The sequence below is a fragment of the Copadichromis virginalis genome, linkage group LG6 (assembly GCF_057382275.1).
Source record: "Copadichromis virginalis isolate Kocher_CV1m ecotype Utaka linkage group LG6, C_Virginalis_male_GT1.1, whole genome shotgun sequence".
In the NCBI taxonomy this organism is placed as follows: domain Eukaryota; kingdom Metazoa; phylum Chordata; class Actinopteri; order Cichliformes; family Cichlidae; genus Copadichromis; species Copadichromis virginalis.
Window position 1 is genome coordinate 17,657,808 of NC_140623.1, and position 24,512 is coordinate 17,682,319.

At 39.8% G+C, this 24,512-nt stretch overlaps 1 protein-coding gene across 3 annotated transcripts in view; it reads right to left on the reverse strand.

Moving 5' to 3' along the window:
* dclk2a (doublecortin-like kinase 2a) overlaps positions 1-24,512 on the reverse strand; it is a 42,452-nt gene that overhangs the window by 12,282 nt on the left and 5,658 nt on the right. For 2 of the 3 annotated variants that reach the window (XM_085459001.1, XM_085459000.1), the window contains 5 exons: positions 7,558-7,687; positions 5,606-5,704; positions 5,230-5,280; positions 2,150-2,229; positions 6-93 (listed from right to left, as the gene is read on the reverse strand). In XM_085459001.1, the coding sequence (XP_085315127.1) occupies positions 6-93; positions 2,150-2,229; positions 5,230-5,280; positions 5,606-5,704; positions 7,558-7,687 (448 nt within the window). The remainder of the gene's footprint in view (positions 1-5; positions 94-2,149; positions 2,230-5,229; positions 5,281-5,605; positions 5,705-7,557; positions 7,688-24,512) is intronic. The other variant, XM_085459002.1, reaches the window with a different exon arrangement.

Here is a 24,512-nt window from a genome sequence, read left to right on the forward strand (position 1 = left end):
CATACCTTCTGGACTCAGCTGATTGGTTTGCTCCTGATGATTGTTCAACGAGCCATTTATATTTGGGGAAGAGTGGTGATGTGACGGAGGGATCTGTGCGACAACAAACAACAACAGAGATAAGAGCTCGGCCTCATCAATACTCAAACTGGCAGCAAAATAACAAACAGTGTCGACAAACATAATGATCGTCGTTAAAACGCTGCTGATGTATTACTGGCTTGTTAGTGACTTTGATTACAATAAAAGGAGACATATTCATTTTCATATTCTTTCAGATGTAGACGATTTCAGATGTCTGAGTTTGACCACTTAAATGAATCATTCATTTGTTAAGAGAGTCATTTCAGCAGCTTATGTCTACATTTCTGAAATGTCAGCAATAAATGCATGCCACCAGCACTAAAGATCAGAAAAAGTTCACTCCCCATCATGCACAGCAGTGCTTACATACCGCACTGAGCCATAATGTGCATTACCTTACAGTGAGGATCTATTTTTAGGTAGCCCTCTGAAGCAAAGTTGAACGTGGGACAGTGTCAAGGTCCCTTTTATAGGTAGATACATAAAAAAGCTTTTTACTTTGATGAATGACTTTATCTGACTTAGTGGTGCCAAACTAATGTGGATGGATAACTCTGGGCTCACAGAGGAACTGCGCAAAGGTGGAGGAGGTTAGCCAGCTGGCTGGATCATTCAGAAATGACAGTCTGGGACTAACACAGATTTACAGGAGAATCCATCAATAAAGCAGATTATTATCTTAAAATCTAGTGAAAACACATCAGGCAGCTACGACATACCCTGCGAGTCATACAACATGACTGACAGTCAGTGGCTTGATAAATTCATTTGATGCTGATTTATTCTATTTCAGGGTATGTAGGTTGTACATCCTTGCCTTATCCCTAGCTTTGCAATAACGCCACTAGCAGCACTAATTTGGATTTAAAGTCTCAGAGGCAGAGCTACACTGAAATCAGTGTATTCAAGCTAATCCACTGGTTAACGGGTACCAGTGAGCCAGAAAAATGCAGGAAAGACGGCTATATGTTAGCAAATGCAGCTGGAATATAGAGATTTAAAATTTTTTAGGTAAAATGTAAATAAAAGCAGAATGCAATCATTTTAAAATCCCCATAAACTGATATCGTATTCTCAATAGAACGAAGAAAGCGAAAAAACTAAGACTTTTTGCTCTTTCACGAAAAATAGTGACTCATTTTGAAATTGATGGCATAAACATGTCTGGAAAAAAGTTCGATCAGAGGCGACAAAAGGCTGGAAGCAACATTTTGTAACTAATTAGGTTACTGTAAGTCACATGACTGGTAATGAAAAAAGCATCTGAGAAACTGTTCACCGTGCCATCCACAAACACAAGTTAAAGCTCTATCATGCAAAGGAGACACCATATCTGAATATGACTCAGAAACACTGCTGTTTTCTCTGGGCTAAAGTTTATGTAAAATGGACTGGGGTGGAAAACTGTTCTGGGGTCAGGTGAATCAAAATCTGAAGTTCATTTTGGAAAACATGTAATCCTGTAAGGAAACATTCCTCTCCTAACAGTCCAGCAGCTGGTCTCCTCAGATCACAGATTTTTACGCCTGCTGTTAGAAGAAGAGGGCTTATCCCAACTCTTTTTGAGATTTAAAGTGACCTAATTTTTTATTATTTTAATGGTAATATGGGTTTATGAGGTTTGTGTTTTAGCATTATTTACATTTTACAAGGCATCACCAACATTTTGAGTTAGTGCTGTAAAAATATATAAAATTATATACTGGATGTAAACATTTCTTTACCTTTAAAGCAGTTTTAAATTTGTGCTTATCTGCATCTTATCTAGACAGTTTCACTAAAGGCGCTTGTTTGGTCTCAGCCAGGACGAAGTGAAGGAGTCAGTGTCAACACAAATGTGACACACGCCCTGAAATTCTGCAGCATTATGAACTAAACTTTAACAAAGTCTGTCAGTGTTCTTTTGCAGTATTGTGTGTGTCTCGAGTGACTGTCAGTGTGAGCCCATGCATATATTCACAGTACACTGTATAAAGAGAATCGCTGAGACTCTGTGGGTTCTGGTGCAGCAGCAAGCTGTGGGTATCTTGTTACTGTATAAAATGCATTGGATACACAGTCTTACCTTAAAACTGGGGGTGGTTCGAGGGCTGGTAGGGGATGGAGTAGAGGACTTGGTGGACTTGTGGGCTGAAATACCATTTACTGTGCAGAGAGAAGGAAAAACAGGGCAAGAGTCAGTGGGATTATGAGTTCATCATTCAGAGCGTAGTAGTTGTAGTTCAGGAGTAATGCACAGCTTTGAGGAGAATCCATCAATAAGTCAGGCAGTGACTTAATAAACATGTTTGCAGCAATATATACTTTTGAGATGTTTAAAACTGCCAGTGATACCAGTGCTAAAAGATAACCCGTGGTTATCCAATGCAAACTGTATCACACTAGCATACTATGCACTTGGTAATAAAGTGAATCGTCAAACAGCCCCCCCTGTGACTCACTCACAAATTTGCAAGTTCTTTTTTAGCAGGTTGCAGATTCTCCCCATGAGGGGGAGGTGTGTGGTCATTTTTGTAGGTACACTTTTAGTACCTACAAAAATACCATTATTCTTTCACTGAAAGCACTCTCACTACAGGTAACGAGGCCGAATGATTGCAGAATTGCAGATTGCAGTCTAGGCTGATGCCCCTATTACTGTTCACTTTGGTTTATGTAGACACAATACATTAAAAAAAATGTATTGATTGATCATAAAAGTGAGTTTTTTGTAAATTTGCCTGAAAATTATCATTAGATTTCACACGTTTGCATATACTTTATCACTCTTTAAAACAAGAGCACACAGCAGGGACGAAATCCTCTATTGTTTGAGTGATTCATTCTCTCAAGAACAGTCTATTTCTGCTTCGCTCTCTATCGGCTGCTGGCACAAATACAGAGCCATAATGCGTCAAACTTTAACTCACAGCCATTCATCTGCATAAACCCAGACGAGCTGAGGAAAATCATTTCACACTGCCTACAGGCTGCATCTTTGCACTCACATTTCAGAGTTTAACTTTTTAATTTAATTATAAACTCAAAGTGTTTCTTCCTAAAGGTACTTCAAAATCAATGCCTCAGAAGGCAGTTTACACAACATGACATTAGCCTGTAGATAACAAGCTATTTTCTCAGCATCTCATCTGCAGCTATTCAGTTAGATTATAATTGAATTATCACAGACGAGAACTGTTTCCTTTCAGAAGCATTCTTCAGTTGTTCATTTCTAGCAGTCAAGAGAGTAGTAGGGTATCTGTGCTAATGTGCTACTCATGTTTAGCTTTCTGTGCAGACACGGTATTATCAGTTCATGGCTCTGCAGCAGCTGGCTCTCTAACAGGTAGTTGAGTAGAGTTCAATGCATCTCATTGGCCTCAGAAGAATGAGGGAGAGAAAGAGGGTCAAAGTACAGAAATGTGTCTTGTTTAAATACACTGATCTGAGATCTGAGGAGCTACAGAGGAAACAGCTAACAGTGCTAAAAATAGAAAGAAACACAAACCAGTGTTCCTATTTTTGGCTCTGATTTTCATTTAACACTAGAGGACCAATTAGTGGAAGACTGAATGTTAAGAAAACTGCTTTATTTCATAGACTTGGTTTTAGCAAGCTAAAGTAGCTAATAGTAGCTAAAACAGTCAAGTCTGTTAAGTTTAGAAAATTTTGTGTTTGCTCCCTAGTTTGAATTCTCAGTTTGATTTTTTCCTAACATAACTGCAGTCTTTGCATTTGGTTGTAAATGTGTTGTCATATTGGATTTGGCTCCCCATTCATATGCTATGGTTAAGCTGCTAATGATTAGTTTATCATTAACCATCATTCACAGGTAAAATTAAAACATATATGAATGTCAAGTATGGGGTGATGCTAAGAGTAGACAATTTTAAGAATAGAGTAAAGGTGAAGCTTCAGTAATCAGTAATTATTCAGATTATGTAATTCCGAATTATACAGGGTGCCACGCCTGTCAGCTAAGAACAGGAAAGTGAAGCTACAATTCACTCTTGTTCACCAAAATTGGTCAATAAAAGGTTGGAAAAACATTGCCCGGTCTGATGAATCTTGATTTCCGCTGTAACATTTGGATGCAGTGATGGATCCTGACCTGTATAAATACATCATGGTTGTGGTGGTGTGTAATAGTGTGGGGGATATTTTCTTGGCACACTGTGGGTCCCTTAGAACCAACTGAGCATTGTTTAAATGCCACAGCATACCTGAGTATTGTTGCTGATCATGTCCACCCCTTTATCAGCACAATGTACTCCTCTTTCAAAGGGTATACTGATTCTAGCAGGATAACACACCATGTCTCAACACTCAAATCATCTCAATCTGTTTTCCTGAGCGCGACAATGAAGTCACTGTAGTCACATGACCTCCGCAGCCTTAATTCAATACAGCATCTTTGGAATGTGGTGGAACGAGAGATTGGCATCATGTAGGTACAGCCAACAAATCTGTAGCAACCATGTGATGCTATCGTGTCAATCTGGAGCAAAATCTCTGAGGAATGTTTCCAGCAACTTATTGAAACTATGCCACAAAGAATTAAGGCAGCTCTGAAGTCAAAAGAGGGTCCAATAGAGTAGTAGCAAAGTGTAACTAATGATGTAACTAACCCCAGAGCTACAGGTCGGCTGAACACAGCTTGTCCACAAAGAAAACAAACCTACCTGAGGTGTCAGTAAAAATCTGCAGATTGTTGTATTTTGGTGTTTTTTTAATCCATTTATTTTTTTATGATATGCTTCCTACAGTACCACAGCAGATCTTGGGGTTTATTCACCTGCCAACAAAACACTTGCTAACAGAGTAATAAAACATGAAGCAGTTGTGAGCAACACTCAGGATGATCCTGGATCATTTATGGGGGAATCAAGCTTAGCTTTTTTCTAATAAATTTCGACTCAACAGGTAGATTCTACATCAGGTGTTTTACTCTTTGACATTTCACTTTTGCGGTAAAAGCTCCAAATGGTTATCAAAATGGTTTAAAAGTTAAATATTATTGTACAAATATGAAGATTACCCCTGAAAACGTTGGGACAGCAGATTTGGAGTCACTGCTAATTATATAAAATGTCAAACTAACAAAAATCATTTTATAACATAGACGTGAGCACAACAGATTTCACAGCACAGCATGTTAAGGCTCACCTGGGGACTTGACTGGGGACTGCGTGGTGGAGAAGTGGGCAGGTCGCCTTGCTACATAACAGAAAAAAATACAATGCAGAGCATTCAGCTTAATGTAACATCTCTCAACACTGCACACAATCTGCTCAGAAACTATGGCCAGTTTACATTTAAGCTGCTAAATAATCATTGCCTAACCTGTTACAGTCTTATGTTGGCTTTAGTCGAATGGGATTTTTTTTTTTTTTTTACGTGTGAAATATTTTCATACATACTATATGCTGTAATAATTTGCAAGAACTGACTTTGCCTGCATGGCAGACGTATGAGGTGGGAATCACCACACATTTTTATAGACTATTATTTTTAAAATGATTGTGCAACACGTGCCTCCTACCTGCACCGGGGGACTTGCTGCGCCGTGAAACTCCAGGGCTTTTAGCCGTCCGGTTTGGAGTAGCAGAGCGGCTGTATGACGACTTTAGCACTCTGCATTCTGGGAAAACAACGCAGTTAAAGTCACCACAGCATTCAAACCACTAATGATACTCCCTGGAGTCTGTGAACCAGGACAGAACTTGTTTGTTCATGAAAAACTGCACAGGTTTACAGATTTGTGCATATCAGTACCTGCTATACACCAGCCTTTCATAACTGACTGCAGTAATAGATAATCATTTTGTACACTCTATTTCTATTGCAGTCCAACACATACATTAAAATCATCCAGAGTGCAGTGTGACCCATAATGTATATCAGCAGATGCAGAACCTGGAGGAATAAAGCAGTTCTAGCTATGAAATAAAATATTAAACAAAATCTTTTTCCAGGACCAACAAATATAGTTTCCAAACTGATTTGTGCTTCATGACTTAAAAGCTAACCTGCTTACATCCGATTACCCACTTTCCTCTCCTCAGTCACATGGTGTGTCCTGGACCTATCTTCTGTACTCTCAGCAGAGTGCAGTGTGCCTTTTTATGTACCTTCAAAGACCTAATTCTTACAAGTGGAGCACAGCAGTCTAAGTGGGACAAATACTCTGAACTATAACTGCATACAGGCAAACCACCATCAGTTAACGTGTAGTGTGTCAGGATATGCCTCCCTGTTGTTAAGCCAACCTGACCAAACAACACAAATATCAAACAGGATGTCAGTATTTTGGACTGTAACTAAATTAAACTTCCTCTTCTTCCCATGAGGTTGTTCAGTCTTGGCTGAAGTTATGTGCAGCTATGACAGTGAATGCATGAGCTGATTATACAGGTCATATCCTCTAAAGCTTTCTGCATAATAAAATACAGAAATATGCAAGACGTGCCTAACTTATGTACAACACATACAGTACAGAACATTAAAGTGGGACTTTTACAAACACATGGACTGGACATGCCATTCAAAAATTAAAATAAAATAAAATAAAAAACAAGAATGCAACCTTCTTCCCTTTTTGACAAAAAGGATGTGTGTTTAAAATATGCAACACCATTTTCAATTTATTGAAAACCCGGTTTGACAAAAGCTGGGAGGCTGTATAACATGTAAATTTAAAAAAAACAAAACAGAACGTGATGATTTGTAAATCTCTGAACTCCATATTTTATTCACAACAGAACATAGAAAGCATACCAAATATTTAAACTAAGACATTTTACATTTTCATGAAAAAATGCTCCGGATGCTGAAGAAGTAAAAAGTGAAAGAGCAGCCAAAGCTTATTTAAAATGGACTTGGACAAAGTGGTAAACTTTTCAGCAGTTCAATGAATTGAAATGTGAAATTCTTTTTGAAAACATGGATGTTGCATCCTCTGGCTTAAAGGCGAACGAAATCATCGAGCTTGTTTTTAGGACTCCGTTCAAAAACCTGACTGCTGGCCTATGGAATTAGTATCTTGAACATGTTAAAAGTCATATACAGTTTTTAGATGAACAAACACTCCCATCCAGATGATGCCTTTTTCAGGGACCTTGCATATTTAAGCAAGGTAATTCTAAAACGAATGCTAATTTATTACAACAGCATAGCTTCATAGTAGAAGAGTCCGGGGTGCTGAATCAGCCTCCTGCAGTCCAGATCTTTCCCCAGTTGAAAACATTTGACAATTTCTTAAAATGATACATTTTCTCATTTGATATGTTTTCCATGTTCAAAATTCCAATCAACAAGAAATCACATATGGCATTGCACGGGAAAACACACAGCATATCTTGATGTCAACTTTTCAAAAGGAAGGAGTGTTTCATGCAGCTGCAGGAGAACAAATAATGGGTTAAGAATGTCATGCACACACATGACACACACATATATACAGACATATGTTTGGTTAGTGTTAGTCAGGCCTACCAGTTGTAAAGGCTGTGGAAGCCTTACCACTGTGATCCAGCACAAAGTCGTCTTGGGCATAGCGAAACTTCTCTGGTCCGCACGCTATGAAGACATCATCATCTCCAAAGAAGTCCTGCAGGCAAGTAATCTGGAGACAAAACAGTAAATATTAAGGAGTGATGAAAAATGCGGATATCACATTTTTCAGATCTAAATCCTCATTGAAGTATTGATTTCCACACCATTTAATCTGCTTTAGCCTGCGCCACTGCAAACCACTATGCAACCCACATTTTCACACTATGCCTGAGTATTAAATACCTTTTCTGTTCTGTATGGATCTTGCTGCCACTTTCCAGATATACACAACTACAGGCCAATTATAAATAGCAGATGGAAATAACAGCGCTCTTTTGAATGCCGTGACCCTGACTGAACAATGTTTGTGTCTTGCATCAACTGAACTCATCCAAATCTAGAAGAAGTTAAGAACTGTTATGAGTAATGATTTATTACATTTATTACAGTAAAAGATACAAGATGCCTTTTAAGACAAGCTGGATTTCCCAATTCATCCTGCCAAATGTGCCATTTCCAGAAACTTCATTAGCTCTAAGTTTAGTAGTAATTGTATTTAGTAATTTAGTAGTAAACCAGAACAGGTTTTAGCTACACGTTTAACTGCAGTGCTTTTAGATCTACACACTGTGCAATCAGCTAAATAAAACAGGCCAACAAGCACGACAAGGTCAGAACCTCTCCTGACACCCAGAATACTGCAGAGTTAATGCAGAGTCTTGAGAGGGAAGCAGTACAGTTCGAGGTTGTGCCGCAGGGTAATTTCTCTTCCTTCTTCTATTCTGTCTCACACCGTGGTCGTCATTTTCTCTGCAGCTCAGAGCACTTTTTGTTTTACACCCACCACCACCCACCCCTGGAGACGGAAACAGAAGCTACTTTTAAGCTACACTGAGTCGTGCCCATACACACACACACACACACACACACACACACACACACACAATCCCTCTGTTGCTGTAGGTGGACAAGTAGGAAGATAAAGGAGCAAAATATCCCTTCATTATCCCTCCCACCACTGCATGCATGTGTGCCCACTCGCTGGCAGTCATGTGAGTTGTGTCCACACACACACAGACACACACTTTTGCAAATAAGAGGTGGGGTACTGCATGGCTAAAGACTGTGGGCAGATGGATCCTCTAGAGGAGATTAGGGGTTGACACAGCGGGGAAAGTGTATTTGTGTGTGTGATGGCCGACAGAGGAACAGGTGGTGCAGAAAAGCAGAATGGCCACTGAAGAGGGTTAAATTTTTTTTTAAAAAAAAGCAGAGATGGAAGCTGACATAAAATAAGTTAGAAGTGGAGGAGGAGTAAAAACTTACAATGATGAAAAGTATAGTGTTTGACATAAATTCATAAACTCAGTTACTCGTGTATTAGCAATAAGTGAGACGCACAACGTGTCTGCAATCAGACAGTCTGAGTTCAGAATGAAAAATTCAGTATCTGTGACTTTCTTATAGTGAATGCAATTTCTTTTCAACTTTTATGACAACCAACGACCTCTTTTACTGGCAAAACTGAGGAGCAGTGCTGCTGTGGGGAAAATGTCTGCAGAATTCGTGTCCATGCTTAACTGTGGCAGATTACTGAAGATTTGACATAGCTGAAGTGAATGTCATTCTTTAGACAGGCTCTCACTCAGGAATTTGGCAGCTGATCCTCACACTGTACAGTGCAAGCACAGGTGTTAACACCCGCCCCAGGGAGCGTCCGATGCGTGTCAAAAATGGACTGTGGTGAACTACGAACTCTCACGCTTCTGCTGCATGAGGATATTGGATAACGTTTCCACTTGACCTCTGACCTTGATCCTCATGGCCTGCTGTTTCCTTCGGTGTGCAGACATCATGAGTGATGACACTTTGCTGCATTTTTGCTGTGTCATTTGTTTAAGGACAACGTGAGACAGCAAAGCACAGACTGCTGAGGTGAGCAGCGAGCACCGTCCTCTGGCAGGGGAGCCACGAACTGGGATGACATCAGCAGCGAGAGGGCTTTAGTGACCGCTTATAACAACAGTTTGTCATTTTGTGAAACGCTGTGGTGGAGACTCAGTTCATGTGAATTTTCTCACCATACTCAAACCTGTTGCACAGTCCAGTAAACTCTTTAATCACAGGCTATTCAGCTTAAAATGACCTTGACAGAATTGTTCTACCTCACTAATTCACGTGTTATATCATAAGCAAACAAGATACACATGTCAGTGCCCTTGGAAGCTTGTGATATTATTTAAATATTGTCTTAGAGTTTAACTTTTAAACTGAGTAAGGAGAGTGGCTGGAGTGATATTTATTAATATAAACATCTTGCATCAAGCTAATATAATAAAAAAACAAAACAAGGCTAGCTTTTGTACCATGTTATAATAAAATTGTGATTTTCATTTACTATGTAGTACAGCTGTGTGACTGCAGCACTTCGGATGTAAAATAGCTGCCTCGCTCCGTGTTGGCAGCTCACTGAGACTGGCCAATTAAAATCAGCGGTTCTACTTGGTGGACAGGAGCTAACCATCTCCTGGCTGCAGCTTCAAACACACGAGGTACAGATAAATGTTCTCATTTAAATGTCATGCGTGCAAACAATAAGCACATTTCACAATATAGAACTACAGCCTCACATTACATGATGCCTCTTTTTCACTTGTGCAAAGAGAGTGGATGATAAATTACATCACAATAACCTAAAAATTTCAATCTAAAATTGAAATCTGTGCCTTAATGCCCCAAGACCTACTTGTCCCATGTGCCCTCTGAGGCAGTGGGCTTATTTATGAAGAAGGCAGACTGGAATATTATACATCACTGTTGAAAAGGCTCGTGGCTGCACACTCATTTGCTTTCACCCCTACGCACTCTGCAAGGCTAGCACTGCTGGGGCCTATGATAAAGTACTTTTCAGCTGCTCTGTGACGCCCGGGGGGAATGCAAGGGAATTGAGACAAATTGTGGCTGTATGGATACATTTTAAACAGGCATAAAAAAAAAAGAAGAGGTCAAGTGGTTAAGAACTTAAGTTAAAGAGCAACGGAGGTTGTGTTCTGTGTTTGTATTGATTTTCTTTTTTAAATTGAAAGCAGTTTAGAAATTTATTATTTATTTGCAATTTATTAAAAAGTGACTGACTTTATATGAAATAAAAGACCATGAAAAGTCAATTAAAGAACAGTTTATTTAATATTTGGACAGTGCATCGTTATATGATGTGAGTCAGAAACTACACAACGCCAACCTATAATATCACTTAGTGTATTATAAATCAGACCATAATTTATAAAATGAAGTCATATTAGATCAGATTAGGAATGTTTACTAACTGAAAACTCCGTTAATTTTCCTCACAGACTTCAAAATAACTTCTTTTTTTTCAACCAGTTTAAGTTTAAGGCAGTCCTGCATTGACTTTACTTTCACACCATCATCTTTCTTCAGCACAGTGATTGAAATACAGGCTTTTAGATTTATATCAAGGTTTTACAAAAGTATTCTAGGACTTACAGGTATTTTTTTATACATTGCCTCCCATTACCAGTTGTTCATAAGTAACTGGACAATTCACTGAAAAACTGTTCCCTTGTAATGTGCCATGATAAACTAAGCAGATGAAAGACCTGAAGTTGACTCGAAGTGCTGAACGTCAATCTGGTGGTTTTTAATGGAACTCTCACTATGAGGTCCAAAGAGACGTCACTGCGAGTAAAGGAGGCCATCATTAGGCTGAAAAACCAAAATCAACCAATCAGAGAGATAGCAAAAACTTTAGGAAGTGGTCAGATCTACAATCTAAAACATGCTTAAACAGAAGCCATGCACTGGCGAATTCAGAGACCTGGAAGATCCCAGAAGACAGCTAAAGTGGATGATTGAAGAATTATTTCCTTGGTTAACAAAAATTCCTTCGCAAAGTTAAATTCCTTCGCTAAGTCAATGCTCTTGAGGGAATATCACTTTCAAAGCCTACAATCAAGAAACGCCTTCATGAATGGAAATAAAGAGGGTTTACTGCAAGGTTGTTAAGGCCAGATTAGCATTCGTCCAAAAACATTTAAAAAGCCCAGCACAGTTCTGGAAAAGGTGAAACCAAGATTAACTTTTACTAGCATGATGGGAAGGAAAAGTATGGAGAGGGAGAGAAACAGCTCATGACCTGAAACATACCACATCATCTGTGAAAAATGGCAGAGGCAATGTTACGGCACGTATAACTGCCAGTGGAACCAGGGCACTAGATTTAGATAGAAGTACCAGGATGAACTGTGATGTGCACAAGGCCATACTCTCTGCTCAGATTCAGCCAAACACTGCAAAACTGATCTGACAGTGCAAATGGATGATAACCCAAAGCATACTGCAAAAGCAACCTAAGAGCTTCTTAAGGCAAAGAAATGTGATATTCTTCAATGGTAAAGCCATTCACCTGATCTCAACCCAACATAGCATGCATGAAGACAAAACTGAACGCACAAAGACTCACAAAGACACAAGAACTGAAGGTGGCGGCAGTAAACGCCTAGAAGAGCATCTCAAAGCAGGAAAGTGTTTGGTCATGTCCAGATTTGGGGGAGTGGTCCGAGTGGTCCTAATTTCTGAACAGTTAATGCAGTACATTTAATAAACTCCTTAAATTTAATTCAACCTGCACATTGACTGCATATTGACTCATTGTTTTTAAAGTCCTCTGTGGTGGTGTACAAATGTAAAATTACAGGACATCTCCACAGTTTAACAGAAGGGACCACTAGAAGCAAAAGTAACACAAAATTGCTTAAACTAAAGTCAACCAGCAGCTTGCTTCAGTGATGCAGAGGCTGATATGAGGATGTGCGTATGCTGTAACATCACAGCGGGATGTCGTTACCAAAGCACACTTCTAAGAAGACCCAGGTGTTATAAATCATATGAAAGAACTGCACAGAGTGGCCTGAAGATGAGACAGAAAAGCAGGCAATTTACTGACAACAGTAAAAAAACAGTCATACTAATCCAATCAGCTGCTCCCTCCTCTGCCTGAGTCTCCTGCAGTGCCTGATGTCAGCATTACTTATCTGTTGAATTTTTTAAGTTTCTTATAAATGAAATTTCTCACTGAAATGTGAAAGTGCTAAATATTAAAGCTTAAATACATTTCATATCACATTATAAAGCAGGACTCACAAGCTGAGTATGTTTACACATGGGATTATTTCCTCAAACACAAGGAAAATGTTGGAATCATGAAATGGAGAGCATAAACGTCAGACTACATCGACCATGTTTGCCTTTGCTCCTGTCAGCCACTGCCAGGATAAACAGCCAATGGCCGTCTACTGCCAGCACTGTCCTGTAGGGCCTGTCTTGGCCAATCAGTGAAGTGAACTGTTTGCAGGGTTCGGTATTGGCTGGGTGACATGACTTGAGGGTAAACTTGGTTTACCCTCCAAGATGGGACACTCCCCCTCCTCCCAAATGTCTGACCTTCTCTTACCCTCACCATCAGTCTGTCCTCCGTCCTGTCTGCTGTATTTTCTGCCCGGGTAAGCTCGGCAACAGCACAAATACGTGCCAAGGGCTTAACATGTGTGGATAATTCAAATACAATAACAAGCGAACAGTCTTGATTTTCAAGGCATTCAAAAGGGTTTTAAAGCAAGGAGGGAGAATTGTCTTCTCTTGTTTTTACAGAACAAAAACAACTGAAATAGAAAATCAGCAATGAACAAAACACACACGCAAAAAAAGCATAAAAAGGGAAAACGACAGCTAGAATTACTCCGTCCGTATATTTAACCTCATTTACCCACAGACCTTGCTTAAATTCTCACTTAGAGTGTTACTTACTTAAGAATTTGCTGATAAGTAGATGCCCATTAAGTTTGTCAGGGGGATGTCTGAGCTAAAGCCAGCCTGGTTATTAACACTGAACTCTCAGACAGAGGCAGCTCCCTGAGACAGTTTAATTCCTCTGGATTAGAGCAGTGAATCTCAGACACGTGTAACAGGCAGCACAAGCAGCGTGGAAATGAGCGATGAGAAATCTAAGCCCATCATTAACTCACGCCAAAAGTGATACAGCTGGGTGACAAATGAAAGTTAAAAGAAACCAAACCAAAGTGAAGTATTAAGGAGTTGGGCCACTACATGCTGCCAGAACAGCTTTAATGCATTTAAATCACACAGAATGCATTTGTATTGATTTGCAATGATCATTCCTCAAAAAGAACAAGTAGATCAAAACCACTGGCAGCAAAATTTCATCTATTCATCTGACCCTGTTAATATTTACATAGGCATGTACTAGCATAATAAATATACAGGCAGAAAGAAAGACAGTGTGTGGGAGTTGTGCTTAATTGTTTTTATGAAGTCTTTTTCGCTCATTCAGGTGTGCAGAGATTTCACACTTAAAGACAAAAGCAGCACAGTACCCACTGAAGTCATTTGTAGAGCAGATCAGAGGAACTCCAGCAGCCTGCAACATTTCGCCCTATCACACATTACACAGCTGTCTGGCTTACTGTCTTCCTCTCTTCCAAGAGATATTTGCACAAAGAGACTCATAATCACATAACTTCAGGCTGTCTAAATGTACCTTAGTGCTCCACTCTCTATATGCAAAAAGAGCTGTGCAAGTAAAATGGAAACATTGTACAAACATCCAAATACAAAGGTTCAAAGGAGCCCCTCCTGATTACCCTTCAGAATTGCTGAGGGGCTAAGAGATGCTGGTTGCCAGTTAACATATCCTGAGTTTTAATAAATCAGTAAGAGTGCTACATTTAGACCGGCCCAAAATATTAACAACACCAAAAGCTCCAAGCGCTCTTAAGCCAGTGAAAGAAAAGACTTGAACATCAAGAACAAGCACAGACTTCCGTCGCCTGGTTGACTTGGACAACTGATCTGTCCTCAGCTAAACTCAGCTAAAACTTGCTGTGACTCTCCTTGCGTGATTAAACTCGAGCAGACAAACAGTGTGTACTGTGATTTGTGATGATGCCTAACCATATCATGATGTCAGCTCCTGCTGGGGGAGCGAACGGCCCGCTGCAAAGAATGGACGAGGGCCAGGCTTCACAAATAAAACAAAAACAAGCAGTTGAAATCGCACAACACACAATGGATGCACTCCCCCTCTATGGCCTCCACACGCTTTGCACAGCTGACAGCCCGCCCGCCACCCCCACCCAGCACCCCGGCTCTCTGTCGTCTGGCAGCCTTTTGTCTTCCCGCTTGTTCAGTCGGTCCTCGTGAAACATAGAACAGGTACTCTGGTGTCATAACTGCAGTGACCGTGCTACAAGTTGTCACGAAAGCTGGGAACAAAGATTGATTCCAAGTATCCAAACTATTGTTAAGTTATTGCCAAAGCTTCGTGCTTGTCTATCAGTGCCAGCTTTGTTTACTCAAAGTCAAGTCAAATCTACTCGCAAACAGGAAAGCCGATACAATTCTTGGCACATGAATCCCCAAATGAAAAACTGGAGCACATTTTAATGAATCCTCATCTTAGTGTGGTTTACACCAAAAATGCACGGCCACTAAAGACGCACACGGAGAAACTAAACACATTCAAACAGCTAAGACATTGTCAATTAGAAGACAACACAAGTGCAGCATAACAAAATGCACAGAAAAACCACTGAAATGATGTTTTATTAAGAAGCTGCCTGCTTTCAGTGTGCCAATAATCTATAGTCTGTACTCTGTGAGGGGAAACTGCTTTAAATTCAACTTTGAAAAAGCAAACTGAACAAGTATCCCTCTTCCACAATGAAAGGACTGCAATCCACTAAACTGACAAAAAAAAAAAATCAGATTTACTAGCAATATAGTTTGAATAGCCTGATTTTCTAGTAAGGATTTGGCAAATAAAAGGATAATTCAAATAATAACATATTGTCGAGCCTAGCAGAGAGCACTCCTGGTTGGATGGTGTCAGTGCACTGGCGTCAGATGGTGCTGTATGCTAATGACAGTACAGAACAATGGGTGGGCATGCAAATTTCATGGCTGTTGACCCAAATGACGGTGTTTAATCCAGACTGTGTGCTGACAACAGCTCAAGCCTGACAACCAGATGAAACCCTTGTGTGGCCTTGCCTCTAGCTAGTCAGAGATGGAGGCAGTCTTATTAATCTATCTCTAACCGCAGCAAGTTTCACCGTCTTGCCAGGAGAATGTGCAAACAACAAGATATCAGCACCTTCAATGTGACAACAGGGTAAGAAGAATTCGGACAGCTTAATGAATGCAAACCCTTTAACTGCTGGCACAAGATAGTAGTGCCGCACGGCAAGACCTGGGCTGCTGGGATAATGGGGACAGGAGGCCATCATCATTAAGACCATGTCATTGGAGATGATGCCAAAGTGCATCAGCGTCACAGTAACCACATATATGTATATGCACCAAAAACACAGCAGTGCATGAATGCACTCTTTCTATATGTGGCACAAACAGAGCAACTACTTGGAAAGTTGTGAGCAATTTTCGCAAAGGAAGAACTCTTAACTCAATATTGAGGACAACACTGACATTTTTATGCAGTGCGCTGCAGTTGAGAAACTATATTTCTTTTTATGTCCAAAACAGCTGGTTACCAGAAACCCGATCTTTGTTGTCAAAGCTCTGGAAAGATATAAAGGGGGAAATGGGCCTGAAAGGAAAAGTACATTTTCATTGCTGCCTTCAAGATATCAGTAGAATCTGCCTGTTGGGAAAAAGTAATCATCATAGTATTTGTCCCCTATTTACCGCCTCTTACTTTATTAATTTTATTTCCCCCAGTTTTTGTTTTTTTTTTGCCTTTGCTTCCTAATGTACTGAACTGCATTTACTAATAATTGCTCCTGGGTGTAGAAATTAAGTTGCACTGGCATGAATTGAATGCACAGCTGCAGCAATAACGCTGGATTAGTTTACTTTTTTTATTACAGTAATTTGTGTCTCCTCTTGCATAGCTCTATTTTCCCCCCATACACTTTGCACCTTTGTAGATTTATGAATTACAAATTAATAATTGTGCATCATTCGTGTCTGTTTACTGACAAAAATACACAGATTTGTGTTTTGTTGACATAAACAGGGAAATATCCTTTCAAATGTTAAATACAGAAACAGATGTTGGAATGAAGTTTTTCTGTATACTCCCTTCTCATAGGGCATCATCGGTTATTTAAAAAAAAAAGAAAGAGTGCAGTAGGGATAAAAAAACAAAACTGTTGTGCATGATTTGTTTTAGTCTGCTGGGAGACGTCCCAGACTGTGAGCCTGCTGCTCTTGCACAGCATCACATCAAATTCTTTGTGCCCTGATAAACTGCAGCAGAGTTGAAGGCCTACAAGTGACCTTCAGTTGTTGTCATGCACACTGCTGGAAAAATGCTGGAGCCCTAATGCACTTAACAGTTAAGGAAGCCAGTTTTTACCCATCAATTTATAGAATTTCTGCTTCGTGGTTGCTCTTATAGATTTTTAAAACTATCAGCCATCTTCTGCATCTTTAGATTATTATGGATGGATTCGGGATCCTCTGTATCCCATTAGTTAGTGCAAACATGTAAAGAAAATAAGACTGTCCAGTTACTAGTGCTCCCATTTCCCCCCCGCTCCTCAGGTTACTGTGTGTACTGACTGACAGGAGCTTTAAAGATTTTAGAGAGACGAGCATTTGAGTAGTCTAAAGGTCAGGTTCTGTTTTCAGTCTCTCAATAGTGAGCAGACAAACCGTTATCCTACAAACATCATTAAAAGAAGTATTAAAGGCAAATGCATTTTAGGATTTCTATCATGTGCACGGGCAGAGAATTATGGAAAAGGGAAATATATACATATATATCATTACAGAACACAGATTCCAGTTATCTTTCCACTGATTGAAATCACATCATTGACTCCAGGTACAAAACAAAAAGTTGTTAGTTGACAAACCTGCTCATCGTCTATATCCCAGACAGACCTCACAGGTCATCAGGTTCAAATCTTTTAACTGTTAACCCAGAATCAGATCCAAGTGGTCTTTGTGGTCTGGAACAAGCTGCCTGCTGATCTGAGATCAACTGCGTGTGTATTCAAAATCAGACTCAGAACCTCTTTAGTCACCCAGGCTTGCACTCATTAGGCACTGCTGATCTGATTTTGTCTTCTTTGTTAAGCACCGTGAGCCAACATGCAATGAAACGTGCTATATAAATAAAATTGCAATTTTTATTACTGTTCATTAAAATTTCATACATATTGCTTTCAGTAAGACCAAGAGCACAACGGCTATTTCAATGATATACACTCACTGATCACTTTATTAGGTACACTTTGCTGGTACCATGTTAAGAAGCATCAGACCAATTCTGCAGGTTTATCAGCTGGACATCCATAATGTGAGTCTCCTGTTCAACCACAACCCAAATGTGCGTTATTGGATTGAAACACTGTCATGTTCAATAAACCAGTTTGAGATGATTTGACCTTTGTGACATGGTGCGTTACCCTGCTGGAAGCAGCCATGTGGCCATAAAGGGATGGACATGGTCAGCAACAACACTCAGGTAGGCTGTGGTGTTTAAATAACGCTCGGCTGGTATTAAGGGGCTCAAGGTTTTGGTTAACCTGTGTGAACTGTAGCCTCAATTTCCCTTTCTTAGCTGACAAGAATGGCACCTAGTGTGGTCTTCTGCTGCCGTCGCCCATCTGCTTAGCCATTTAGAGATACAGCTTGAACATTATAGTTTGGATATAACAGAATGAATTTTGCGTGGTCAAGAAAATCTCAGAATATGTTGAACAAATTTAAGAACTAAGACCTTTTAAAAATAGATGGTCGTGACTTCACACTTCTCTGTTTTTAAAAAATCTAATCTGGCACCGAATCTGCCCTGAAACTTTGCAAATGACAGAGAAAATGTAATCGATTGTTCGCTCACAACAAAAAAAGATTTTTTCCCCCTGTGGAAAAATTGGATTTCTCACCTATTGATCACTAATGCTTTAATAGCTGTACCACACCCTGGCAGCCTTTCCTCACTTATCATGTGTCAGGGTCACAAAGGGTTTAAGGCTACATCGGGGAAAGGCAGGGAAACTCTGGACTGGACCTAGATTTTCAAAATCACAATAGCGCCGATAACATCAGACAGCATTCTGTGCTCCATTAACTATTCACAGTTTAGCATTTGAAATGGGTATAGCCAAGACAGCCAGCGGTTAACACCATCTCAGCATAATGAGCCCTTTTTCTTACCTTTCTGAGCTCTTTCTCAGCAACAGACTGAAGTTACCTTAATAGTTTCTGCCTGTAAGCATAACTCTGTACAACAAGAGGTCTGTATTAGTTTTTGGCAATGCTAATATTTACACTTACTTCATCCCATGATTGGCTCTCTGTGTGTAGCTCATAAAGGTGACCGGCTCTCTGTGTGCAGGTCAGCTGTGTCTGCTGCCTGCGATCAGGTCAGGTCACGTTTGCCTTTCGATTCAGTCGTCTTCTTCTCTGCCTTTACCGTTAAATTACAAAGAAACTAGCAACCAGCGTCACATGAGACAGCAGAGTGCCTATTAATTAAATCATTCCTGTTGGCTCCCAGCATAGTGTTTGTCCTTAGTCCTGATATGAAAACTTTGGGGTTTGGAGTAATTTGGCTACTACTGCTATTTAAAAACTCTGTCTGCAGGATATGTAGCAGAGTATGCATCCCAGTTGAGCAGATGGTGTGGAGCTGAGTGGCATCTTTGCAGTAAGCTGCTGCCGAATTTGTTAAAACATGGCAGGAAAGTTAAAGATCTGCGTGCCTGAGATGACCACGTCTCAGTCCTTTCTTGCATCACATAGCTCCAGAGGTAGTAGAGACTGTTGAAAGAAAAGTATTTTGAACAGTCGAAGCCCTGTGCTTCTAATTCTGTTTTATATTTCAATCTTTGGCTATAATATGAGCAACCATGACTGGCATATATATGCATATAAATAACAAAAAGCACAAAACTTTCACTTTATTTAACCGCTCCATCGTGTTTTCCTTTTTAATACAGCTCACAAAACATGCAATATATACTTCAGGAACATGAAGAATACTGAATCTATCAACGTTTGAGTCCTAAAAATGTGTATCAGCCCAAAGATGTCCAGCATCAGGCTCTAGTTTACAATTCATTCATTTTGTCACAGGGACTTTTATTTGTCTTTGCTACTTCTTCTACAACTCCCTTGAATACGTTCTCTATGATTTACACGCAACAAAAGCAAACTCAGGGACTGCAGGACTGTGCCCAAAATTAATGAATGCATCGATTCGACAGTTTAGACAATTAAAATAGGAAAATCTTATTTTCTGCCTGCCCGGTCAGCTTTGAGATGTAAAACAGGGTTTTCTTTCAAAAGCAGCAGCTGATTCTGTTGGCCCTGATAACCATGATCTACAATTAACATTCAGTCTGAAGAGGAGCTTTGACTCGAGGAGGGAGAGTGGACAGAGACATTTTGTGAAAGGCCCCTTACTCACGAAAAAACATCCGTGAACACAAACGCCCTCAAACACACCTGACAGCTGCACTGTAACCCTTCCTTCCAGCTTGTAGGTCTAATCATTCGGTTGTGGCCAGGGCGGGGGCTCTGTGCGAGTGTGAGTCCATCAGCGGGTGGGAGTCTGCAGACCGGGTGGCTGGTACCCCCGATTTGATTTTGGAGGAGCAGATGGTCGGCTGCTGCTGGAAGGCATTCGGAGTGTTTGCGTGTGTTTATGGGTGTGTGAGTGACTGAGGAAGGAGCCTTAGAAGTGCTTTTTATAGAGGCTATGGGGTTCAGACTAGAAAGATATTCACATGAACTACTAATATACATTCAGTTGCCAGTTTATTAGGCAACCGCATATTATTGTAGGGTTTTTCCCTTACGATATAAAGCGCCTCGAGGGATTTGATGCTATATAAATAAAACTGAATTAAACTGAACTGAACCTAAAACGGTGCTGCAGTAAATCCAACTTTTATGGGAGTTCTACTGTTCAGTTTCTGTTTCTGTGTGAGAGCCGTGACCCTTCTACTGTGGATTCACGAGAAGCCTGTATCTTACAATGCTCTTGAATTGGACTGCATTAAAATAATATAACTCTTTAATCCGTCCATCACACTTATGGGACTGGGCATTTTGGAATGCATCTTTAGAGTAATCAAATACAGCTTCTACTGATGAAGTTTTAGATATGTGGCTTTCAATAGATAGATAGTGTAAAAGAAATGGCCACTGTAAAGTCTCAGATCAAGGACGATTCAAATCTTTAAAGGCTGTGTGGTACACAAACCAGGAGAGATGTAGGCATCATCAGAAAATCATCATAAAAGCTGTTAACTAAGAAATCACAAGGACCAGGAGAAATACTATGAAAACCCAACTAGCAAGTATTACCAACATGATCTGGGTAATATTCTGGTTAGAGCAATCAACTCACTGCATACAGTCAGTGTGTCAGAAAACTGAACTAAGACCAGCAGTAAAATGAACAGCAATGGAAATCAAATGCTCCAGCACAAACACATTTCCAGTGTTTCCACTAATAAATGGGACTGAAACACCACATTTTATTAGCTAAATAGCATATTTGCACCTCACAAACTTTGGAGGTTTTAATACTTTGAATTGACCAACATTACTTTTAATAAAGACCTAACTTGTCTACATATAGCGCTTGCCAGATGGATGGATTTATACTCCACCAAAGAGCAGAAACCATCTGTTAAAGGAAGCTAAATAAAAAGACTACTGCATCCACAGGCTGGTGCAATGTGATCATTAAGACGCCTGCGGTGAATATCTAAGGAAGCTAAACGACACACTTGTCAACATAAATTGTGTAATGTGTCATCTGTAATGGATAACCTCAAAACACTTACAGAGTACATGTTGTGAGTCACTATTACAAATGATTTATTTATGGTTGAAAAACATAAAAACCTAAAGGGGAAACAAGATTTTTCTAGTCAGTCAGCCAATCGGTGATTTATTAGAATCACTGCCGTGAATGTTGGGCTGCGACTGATCTTCAGTTTGATAAAATAATATATTCGACTGATGTGTCGTTTGGTTTTTTCCCCTCGGAGTGAGAGCAACGCTAAATTATATTGTTATTTTTACTTTTGACCACATGACATATTCAGTGCACTTGTGGGCATGACTAAAATGTCAGGCTTGAAAACACCTTTGAGTAAGTATAGTCTGTGCAAGCTGTGACAGCGCCATCATCATCTCTGTCCACCCAGTAAAGGTTTTGCTGGTACAGACAGTGTTTGCGGGTGCTGTTTTTGATGTTTTCCTTTAGAATAAATATAGATTGGGACATTACGGTTCAGTTTAAAGCACCACTGAACACACGGGCCATTCCCACAACACTGACATCGGCAATTTCAGTTTCACCCACTTCCACCACAAGTTACATTTACACAGACATTGTGGACTTTAACACAGTGCCTCATTCTGGCAAACTGTATCAGCATGGTTTGGGGTAGAGCAATCATTTGAACACTCTGCCCACCTCTTGTGATTTCAAATGATTGGTGAAAGCATTAGCTCTCAACACTGATCATGAGTTCTAAAGTGCACAAATGAAGCTCCATAAAGCTCCATATCTGCTTCTCCTGATCTGGAGCTTAAAAAGCCTGGAATAAACAGCTGGTTTGCATGGCTGGTCTACTTGGAATCTCTCAAGGGATGGAAGTAGACATATCAAGGCTTTATGTCACACATATGGAATCTGTGTTAGGTGGGAAGTCTGCTAACCGAATTCTTTAAAGTAGTTTTCAAATATGAAGAAGCTTTTTTCCCTTTTTTAAAAAAAATCCCTGTAAAAACTTTTCATTGTCAAAGAGGGAAACTTCGAATTTAAGTTGGAGAGCATCCGCTACAGGGAGCTCTGCATGTCTGATTTGGAAGATTTTTATGCCCCTTCCTGATGCAACCCCAAAGGGATACGTGGCTCCTCTCTGAGTCAAACTGGGGAGCTTTCGCTTGGTAGGCGAGGCTTCAGTCTAAAATAATGTAAATAAATACAGCAATGTTCTGGATGCTATTATATAATCTTGTCGAGTCAGTGTTTCTGTGCAGTGCTGGCCTAACAGAAAGGATGCTTTGCTTGCTCTGTCAAAGGTGATAAGGATCACAATTCTCATGAGTCAATTTGTCCAGACTGTCCAGCCCAGAAAGATTCCCATCAGCTCACAGAAAACAAACATCAGCTGGTTTGGTTGTCACACTTTCAGTCCCAGTTTAATTTTTCTTTTTCCCCACTCACCAACACTTTTAAAGCTCAATTTAACTTAAACTGTTACCAAAGAAATTCATTTAGTGATTTTGTACTAAAATGGACAAAGCATGCTGACATTTTTGTAGTCTTTGACATAATTCTGTAATCAACATCCCTGTGTGAGTGGAGCTGATCGTTAAAAATAAATAAAATGCAGTTTAGCTTCACTAAAAATGCAAAACTCCTAGAGCTCTATCAGTTCAGTAGTTACAGTAATTAAGGTTTCACTTTCTAAATGCTTAATTCCAGTAAACTAATTTTATGAAACCATGAGTTGATACATTATTTGTTAGATTAAAATGTGCATCAATCTATTCCAGTATAGGCCAAATACAGGATTTCACAAAAATCTTTATCCTCCTAATTTTTTTTTAATTTTGCTAGGAAAATGGGGGAAAAGTGCAGTAAGTACAAGAGAAATACAGTATATATAGCAAAAACAGAATTTGTACAATTGTGAGTAACTTGAAAGTCAACATTTGGTGTGAACACCTTTATTCTGCAACACACCCTGAACTTTTTTAGCAAGCTATCCTTTAATTTTTAGGAATAGTTCTCCAGGCTTCTTGAAGGACATTCAAAGCTCGTCTTTGGATGTTAGCTGCCTTTTATTCTGTATCAATACGATCCCACAGTTCTTTATTAATGTTGAGCTCCAGGCTGAAGGAGGCTGATCCATGACTGTTGGTGTTCCATTGTGTGTTTTTCTATCCACGTAAGCTTTTACTGGACGGCCAGATTAGTTGGAATCATTGTGATACTAAAAAACGAAGCTCTTGCCAATTAAACACTTTCCAGATGGTACTGCATGGTGGATCAAAATCTGATGGTACCTTTCTCCAACACCCCTAGCTGAAATGCAACCCCAAACCATGACGGAGTCTCTCCACTGTGCTTTACAGATGCTGAAGATACTCACTGTCCTTCTTCACACAACATCATAGCGCTTCATAGGTCAGTGTCAACTGGCTTAACAAAGACTACAAGCAAACACATTCCTCTGAAAATTGTCAGGTACAAAGACTGGTTCTCTGTCTTAACTTCAACCCTGAAATCCACTGAATCATGCAACAAGATGAGTGTTCTATAAATGTATGTAACATCTTACATGTGACAAACATACTTTGACTTAGTTCTCTGAGCACATTTCACACGAACTCTTCCAACATGCATCACAAAATACAAACATCACAAGAACAGACTCGGGAACAACTTCTTGTCCAGCATCATAACAACAATGAATAATCTGTGTAATAATCACAGCCATGTACAATATTTCAAATGATCAGAAACTCTGTGCAATATTCTCATTATTGGTAAATTCACTGTGTAATACTCTTATCATACTCCTCTGCCTAGCATTGCCTCATTTGTTACCTCGTTATCTTACCCCGTTAACTTGCAAATACTTTTTATATTTAGTACTTTTTATATTTTCTGTGAGAATGACAGTTTGTTCATGGTCAGATGAGATGTCAGCGTAAATATTTTACACGGGGGCCACCATGTGTTGTAGCTCACCTCATGTCTGAACACCAGAATTTCAACATGTGCCCCAGATGGATAGCATTATAGCATAAATAGTCTCATGTGGTACAACCAGAGCACAAGGTGGGGATACCAT